At 35.9% G+C, this 8,404-nt stretch overlaps 2 protein-coding genes across 2 annotated transcripts; both read right to left on the bottom strand.

The window, feature by feature from the left end:
* Positions 1–3: 3 nt before the first annotated feature.
* LOC109241577 (senescence-specific cysteine protease SAG39) lies at positions 4–447 on the bottom strand. The gene has a single exon (XM_019408335.1). It carries the CDS (start codon positions 445–447, stop codon positions 4–6), a length of 444 nt encoding a protein of 147 aa, XP_019263880.1.
* Positions 448–3,822: 3,375 nt separating this feature from the next.
* Positions 3,823–5,304, bottom strand: LOC109241581. Its single transcript, XM_019408338.1, has 2 exons — positions 5,202–5,304; positions 3,823–4,339 (listed from the first exon to the last, which is right to left on the bottom strand). Exon 2 carries the CDS (start codon positions 4,328–4,330, stop codon positions 3,863–3,865), a length of 468 nt encoding a protein of 155 aa, XP_019263883.1. The 5' UTR covers positions 4,331–4,339; positions 5,202–5,304; the 3' UTR covers positions 3,823–3,862.
* Between the last annotated feature and the right edge of the window lie 3,100 nt (positions 5,305–8,404).

The raw sequence follows: 8,404 nt of genomic DNA, 5'->3' as shown, positions 1-8,404 counted from the left end.
TATTTACGACTTACCACACTGCCCTTGGTCCTTAACTCCAGTAACGGCACCCTTCTTTCTCCAATCCATGGTAGCGGGAGCAGTCACATTTTCATACCTGAATGATATGGTTTTTGATGACTTCTGATGAGAAGACATTTTGTATCCGTTGTGAGTCGCTCTAAATTCCTCATTTGTCAAATCTGCAAATTCGTTGATGCCCAACTTATAAGGCCTAATTCCTGCCTTGTTGACTGACTCAATATAATCAACATTGTCGTTGAATATTTTGAACCTCTTTGACTTCTCTGCATCATCTCTGTACACACGTCCAAAGCGAGTCATCCAGTACTCGTGTTTCTGGACCATTGATGCTTCGTTCAAGTCACGAGATGCGGTTTGAGAAGCCCAGATTCCTAACACTAGTAGAGCTACAAAAGCAAGCTTCCAATTGGATATCAAAGCCATCTTTCACTAGCTGAATTTTTCTGTTGAATCTAATATGTCTCTGTTTGAATGTTGTGGATGAAATACTTAGAGTGACTACGCTATTTATAGTACTAACATTATGGTTATATATAGGTAACTCAAATTTTTATCATTTTTAATTGAATGAATTCCCTGGATAGCCCGGCAGGTTATTTATGATAGACTGATTATGATAACAAAGATGGATCTGGCACGCTGTCTCGAGAGCATCTTCACCAGCCTTGATGGCTTCGTACTTTACACGCCACCAGAGTTTAGCATCACCCTGAAGATACATGGCAGCAGTTGCTACCTTCTTAGCTTCCTCCAGATCCCTAACAGCATCGAAATACTGTTCGACGTCAAAGATGAAGTTTTCCACTTCCTTGGCATTCCTAGCTCCACTGTATGGCTTTGGCTCAGGAATTTTCAGCTTCTTTGTCGCTGAAGCGGAGTTCACAGTACCTCCGATTTGGTTTCCACCTCCTCGGAGTAGGCCCTGTAAAGCAGCGTTGACAACATTGAGTTGGTCTATCAGTTTGTCAATGGTTTGTTGCGTGGCAGTCACCTTTTCTGCCTCTTGTGCCCTGTGGGCTAAATCCTCGGTGCGCTCCTGTTGGAGCCCCTCGAATTTCTCAAAGATTTCGGCTGCCTCTATGGCTGCCGTCTGACGGTCTCCCTCGGAGTCACGACTGATGTTTTCAACGTCAACTTCGACCTGAAGCACCCTGCGGTCCAGGTCGTCCAGCCTTTGCAGTAGGCTGGTTCTTAGTTCAGGCACCGTATCCACAATAGGCCGCAATACCTCAACCGTCCCTTCGAGGGCCGCAATGCGGTCCCCATGATTCACTATGGTCAGAAATGGTGGTATGTCAATACGTTCCCTCGTCCGATGTCGAGCCTAGGCTCTGATACCAACTGTTACGCGGCGCTTTCCTGAGATTCCTTGGAAGGGCGACGTAAGGCTAGGCAACTGATGTCAGTGCAGTTGTTGTCCGCCAACTGAGGTCCCCTCCGTACGCTAGACGAGATTGTTAGTGCCGTACGGAAAAACCAATGTCAAGAGCAATTGAGAGAACAGAAATGAGAATTTAGAATGAAAGAAAGCTTGATTGCATTAACGAAAGCTATTATAGAAAAGCAACGCGGTGTCGAGGGGGAGAGACACCAGTACAGAGAATTGCTTGCTTGCTAGAAAGTTTTGATTGCCTGATCCCCCCTAATAGTACTTAAAAAAAAATCCAAAGTTACAAGACTAGACTTGATTAAGCTAGAGAAACATAATGAAAGTACATGAAATAAAACTACTCTATATTTACAATGAAAATGACTTAGTTTTCTATAAGGCAGCAGCGGGTCCGTTGTCAGCAGCAGTGTCTTTGGCATCACGGTCTGCGCGCGCGGCGTTGTCTGCGCGCGCGGCGCTGTTGGCTTCTGCCTGCGGCTTGGCGCTCGCGAGGGATATCGGTGGGGCGACAGAGGCACCTGCGCGCTTGTCACTTGGCGCGGCCAAGACCACGGGGCCGTCCGTGGCGCTAGGCATTAGGAGGTTTGCTAGGACGCCACAGGGCGCGCCCAAGGGGTCATGGGGCATGGCTGGAAAGACGCCCATGACATAACACATGACATCCATTGTCTATAACAATTTTAACTAAAAAAGCCAAACACATAACTTTATCAGCAACATAATTCAACAACATTCATTAAGGACTGCCAAAAACTGTAAAGTGCAGTTACATGGACAAAAGGGATGTCACATTATAACCCCAAAATATGTCACCACCTAGGTAATAATATGACATTCACCGTAACAGTTAAAGAACCTAAAATTAAGTTAACAATACTGTCACATGCAGTAATTAGATTACATAAGATACCAAAACTATCACGACATTCACATGTTCAGATTTGTGAATTGCCATTTCTTTTTCTTGCCATCAACTTGGTCATTCTTCGTCTCTCCAGTTGGTTTCCTGTTATAGCAGCTTTCTCTTTCCATGTGAGGTTCTTTGGTGAGTATGGAAGTTATGTTGGCTCACTCACACCATTGGCATCACCAAAAAAGTTGACAGTCTTTGTTCCAGTTGGTGCCCAACTTGCTCCCTCATTTGGAGTCTAGTTGTTGCTTCTGACACACTCTTTGGAATTAGAAAGCATCTTTATAATAGGCTTGTGCCTAGCATCTAATATCCAAGAATTAAAGGATTCTATTAAGTTATTGTCAACTTGTTTGTTCTTGCATACTGTGTCAAAGTATGCTCCACACCATGACTTGGGAGGATACCTCAACAAGTCTTCAATAGCTTCTTTATTCAACTCCCCCAAGTTCTTCAATTGGTTCTTAAAATCTTCATTATAACTGCTCTATGAACACCACCAAAGGTACTTCTTCAACTCCCCAGCACCCTATCTTTTGCACGAGTTAGCCTCTATGTGCCTCACACAGAGTATCTGTGGTGTGCATCAGGAAGGACATCTTCCATTGCCTCAACCAAGCCCTACATATTAGTTGATAAAAAATAACATTTAAGATAAATTTAGAACTGAAAGTAATAATTAACAACAAAATTTAATATTTTGAAAAAAAAAATATAGTACCTTCTGCATGTCTGACATAAATGTGAATCCTTTTTCCAAGTTGAGGTCTAATGAATGCCTCAGCAAGGTCAAGAACCAGTTCCAGGTAACTTTTTTTTTCACAATAGCCCAAGCTATAGGATAAAAATACTTCATTGAGTCAAGAGTAACAACAACTAAGTGTTGGCCTTTTACTTTTCCTTTCAAGAATGTTCCATCCAAGCCAATAAAGGGTCTTAGCCCCACTCTTAAACCCCATCTTTAGAGCATGAAATAGATATACATCCAAGAAAATCTCCTCTTACCTTCAGCAAGTGCATCCTTGGATGTGTTAATTATGACATCACTTCCTGGATTACTTATTCTCAATTCATTAGCATATGCCTCTATTTTATTATACTCATCAACAAAACTATCATCAAGGCTTTTCAGGATCATTCTCTTGGATCTCTTCAATTTTGAATGACTAACATTGATGTTGAATGTAGTTTTTAGAGCTACTTTCATCTCCCTAACCTTCATTTGGGAATGTCTTGTATTTTGGTCTTCAAAAATTGTGCTATGGTATTATAATCGACCATTGGGTTATCAAATGCAGGGTTACACTTATGCTTTGCCTTCAGTTCTAATACTAACTCCAGCATTATTTTTATTCTTAGAAATGTGGCAAACAAAGGGGAAGCCTACCGCACACCTATACCTTAGTCTCTTAGTACAACTTTTAAGTTGTGTTGAACCATAGCAATTGGCTAAGCAATAAAGAATTGTCACTTTTTTAGCCTCAAGTATATCCTTGAATGACATTCCCTTATATAGTTCCTTGTAGTTAGTCAACCTATCACAAATTTCTTTTATTTTGTAGCGCAAGTGTCTCTAAATCTTCAGAATCATAATCTGACTGGCAACTATCATCTTCATTTTTATTTGAACTACAATCAGTAGCAGCCTGATTATCTACTGTGGATGATTCAGTGTGGTCAACAATATTAGGAACATTAACACCCATTTCACTATCCTCAACAGCAAATAGATTAATGATGTTGAATTGGTCAGAAATAAAAGACTGTAAAGTCTTAATACCAACATCCCCATCTACTTCATAATATTTACCAGAAAGAAAATATATTATTAGTTGTTGAACACCAACATATCTTAGCTTGGAAGTATACTCATCTACTATATCTATGAAAGACAGAAGGTCAGAATCATACTGTTTCCAGCTGTGTACCAATTTTCTTGAATATACCACTTCTGGCACCCTAATCCAATCACCTCCATAATGGAATAAAAGGTCCACATCAACCATCTCTGTAATCTGCAAAACAAATATTAAAAAGGATAAGAAACAAAAAAAAAATAAAGTACAGAAACATAACTAAATAGAATAATGGTTGACAATAAGGGGTCGGGACCACGTAATGAAATAACAAATTAAATAAAAAAGGAAATCACACAACACTCTTTCCAGCTAGAAACCAGTAGAAATGATAAGGGCATGCACATGATTCATATAAAGTAGAATAGGAACGAATAAAAGATTTGTGAAGTCCCACACATTGAAGGAGATAGTTGTCTGAGCCTCAATAAACAAAGTATATGGGGGACCATATTATAAAATTAAGAAATCAGTAATGTCTCACCTTCTTAAAGACACATGCATGCCAAATTGGGGACCATATACCCTCATTTCTGCTACAAAAAACAATAATAACTACTGAACCCCCTTTCCCCAAGAGATATACAATAAAAAACCATTGAAAGTCATATACTAAGGAACTTCAGCTTTAGAACTCGTGAAACTCTAACCCACAAACCAGAAAAAATAATACCACAAATAAACCTAACCCACAAATCAGAAACAACGATACCCTAACTAAACCCTAACCCACAAACCAGAAACAACAAAAACTCAAAAACATATGAGAAATGGAATGTAAAACAAACATGCAAACAAAAATAATAACAATTACACTAAGATAAATAACTGGTAGCACCACAATCAACACAAACAATACATTTTAAAAGCCATCTAGAACCGATAATCGTCAAGGTACAAACAGATACCCTGACAGTGGTAACACAAACCCTCGAACATAAATCAAGATAAATACAAGAAATGAAGAAAAAATAGAAGAAGAAAATGAAATCAAAGTTTAATAGCAGTAGAAAAGTTGTACCTTTGAAGAATTTTACAGCCAAGTCGGTAGTAGAACTTCACGTCCAAAATCGCCTATCCATCATTTAGCTCTCAGAATAATCGAGAATCATGACCCTCTTTCTATGATAACTGGGTTGAGGGTTTGTATATTAATGAAGAAAATGGGTCTAGGTAATGGGTCACGGGTTATTTAGCAATGGATTGGGTTAATAATTTCCACCGCGTCATTTTTAAATAAAACCTAAGGAATTTTTACATTCCTATACACTATATGAAACTATAGTACTCTCCCTACTCAAGTTTTACTATAATTACATTTTATATACCCAATTACCATCTATGTATATTTTAAGAGAATTAATGATAATAATTAGTGTCCTAAAATTACTCTAACATATCTTCCACTCCCCCACGTTTCTCTCTCCACATTCCACCCCCCTTCCCTACGTATCTTGCACAAGAGAGCAGCAATTCCACCATTGACAACCATTAAAAAGCTTTAAAGCTTTGAATTCAAATTTGGGATTTCAAAAAACATTGTTTGTTTGAATTGGATGTTGTTGCAAAGAATTGAGAATTCTCTCTACGTCTCTCTCTATCTCTCAATCCCAAATTTCAGTAATGTAAAGCAAAGGAAAAGAGAGCAGCAATTCCACCATTGACAGCCATTAAAAAGCTTTGAAGCTTTGAATTCGAATTCGAATTTTCAAAAATAATTATTTGTTTGGATTGGGTGTTGTTGCAAATAACTGGAAATATGGTTTGGAGTTTATATCTCAATTTTGAGGGGTTTTGGTGAAGATTAAACTTGGTTTTGGCTGAATTTCAGATTGAAACTCGAAGAAGAAGAAGAAGAAGAAGAAGAAGAAGAAGAAGAAGAAGAAGAAGACGACGACATGACATACATTATACTGCAGAATTGTAGTAAAATTGTAGAAAAATTATATTATGTTGTTTATATATTTTTTTTTTATTCATTTAACTATTGTATGAAAGTTGAACAACATTGTATAAAAATTATATTTAAGTTGTATGATAGTGTAGTTGTATATAACTGAGTAGAAATAATATATGNATTATATGTAGTTGTATACAACTGGGTAGAAATAATGTATGAAAGTTGTAGATAAGTTGTATAATATATAATTAGTTGTATGAAATTTATTTTTACTATGTATAAATCAGATACAAAATATACAAAAGACATATTGTATAAAATTTATATTTAAGTTGTATGTTATTGTAGTTGAATTTAACTGGGTAGAAATAATGTGTGAAAGTTGTAGATAAGTTGTAGATAAATTGTATAATATATAATTAGTTGTATGAAATTTATTTTTACTATGTATAAATTAGATACAAAATATACAAAAGACATATTGTATAAAAATTGTATTTAAGTGATATTATATGTAGTTGTATACAACTGGGTAGAAATAATGTATGAAAGTTGTAGATAAGTTGTATAATATATAATTAGTTGTATGAAATTTGTTTTTATGTATAAATCAGATACAAAATATACAAAAGATATATTTTATAAAATTGTATAAAAATTGTATTTGTGTAATAAGGAATAGTGTCAAGAACAGAGAAGTAGTTGAATCTGAAGCCATTTTCATCTATTTTCTTATAAAATTGAAACTTCTTTTGTAAACATTTAAAAGGGTGTATTGGTACTGATTTTTGACTTGTTTATTTATAGAGAAAATATGAAGATGTGAATAGACTAATTTTAAGTATGAAATTGAGGCGCTGCATATTTGGTAATTGGTATTATAATATAATTCGATATTTTATCCCTATTAGTGTTGCCGATGTTGCCATTGAGAAGAAAACTGAACAGCTCAATATAGGATCTAGATAAAACAAATATATACCAAATGCAAATTATTTTGGTAAATATTTCTTTAAGTAGAAAAGCAATTATATTGACCATTTACATAGAATGAATACTTCCAGTAGGGGAACGAACAGCTCAACACCACATGATAACTGATAGTAGTATTATGCAGGACAATGCGTAAGCAAATGAGAAAACAGAATATTTTCGAAAAACAGAGATCGAAAATAGTGAGAGAAACGGGCTTATCTAATAGCGAGATTTGCGTTGAAGAAAATCTGGAAGAATCCTTAATATCCCAAATTCGCGAGCCTATAAAAGGAATTATACATCTAAAAGGATTCTGTTTTAAATGAGTTGTTCAAATTTTGTAGAATAAATATGTTCAGGTCGGGTAATATGCTAATCATGGATATTTTTTGTAATATAGTTTCATATATGGTATAGGAATGAAAAAATCCCAAAGCCTAATTGACACTATGGACAGCCGTCCAAAAAAGGGATAATTTAATCAATCGGGTTTGGTGACGGTAAGCCTTTAATTGGGCCAAGAGTATGATGGGAGACACTTTTAAACTATTAACTAAAATAGAGTGACATATCAGCAACTTTATCAATTGATAGGGTACAAAATGTTAAGAAGATTTTTCTGATATATTTACCTTTCTTGGTATATTGCATTAGATAAACAAGGTTACCGCACCCGAGGACTTACGTACATACATACATTAATATAAGCGACGCAAATCTTTTTCTTACAAGGGAATTTTTTTATTTTTTTGGACTCTTTAACGGCATCTTTATCACTACTAAAATGGAAAGAAAAATTAGCCTTTTAATAGCTACAAGAACAATTCACGATATCTTTGGAAACTTTCATTACATCATTTTTTTATAGGGTACAAAATGTTAAGAAGATCTTTTACACATGGGTTCCAAAATCTACCCTTTTTTTTTCAAGTTACATATGCATGCTCATGCGAAATAATTATTATTAGTTTAAAAGTAACTTGATCATGTAAAAGTCATGGTTCGAGCTTGAGGAATGTAAGTTTTTCTTTGGTAGAAAGCGTTTTATCTTCTTGGTGGGCTTACTCAGTGTAAATTTGGATTAGTCGGCGTAGTGAGTTTTGGATACTAAATGGTTAAACAAAAAATCCTGCGTAATTGAAAAGTAAGTATTTATTGTATTGCGAAAAATTGTATTTTACATATAAGGTGACGTGTCAGGACACGTGGATTGGTCAAATGATCAATAAATCATAATTAGGTACGATTCAAGAGTTGTAAAACAGACACGAGCAAAGAAGGAGGAAGAGGAACGGGACATCAGATAAGTAGCACGGCGCCCGTACCTATTTAAATCATTTATATCCGGG

This window comes from Nicotiana attenuata, unplaced genomic scaffold (assembly GCF_001879085.1).
Source record: "Nicotiana attenuata strain UT unplaced genomic scaffold, NIATTr2, whole genome shotgun sequence".
NCBI classification, from domain to species: domain Eukaryota; kingdom Viridiplantae; phylum Streptophyta; class Magnoliopsida; order Solanales; family Solanaceae; genus Nicotiana; species Nicotiana attenuata.
The sequence above is the reverse complement of the archived record's forward strand: the minus strand, read 5'-3'. Positions and strand labels throughout refer to the sequence as shown.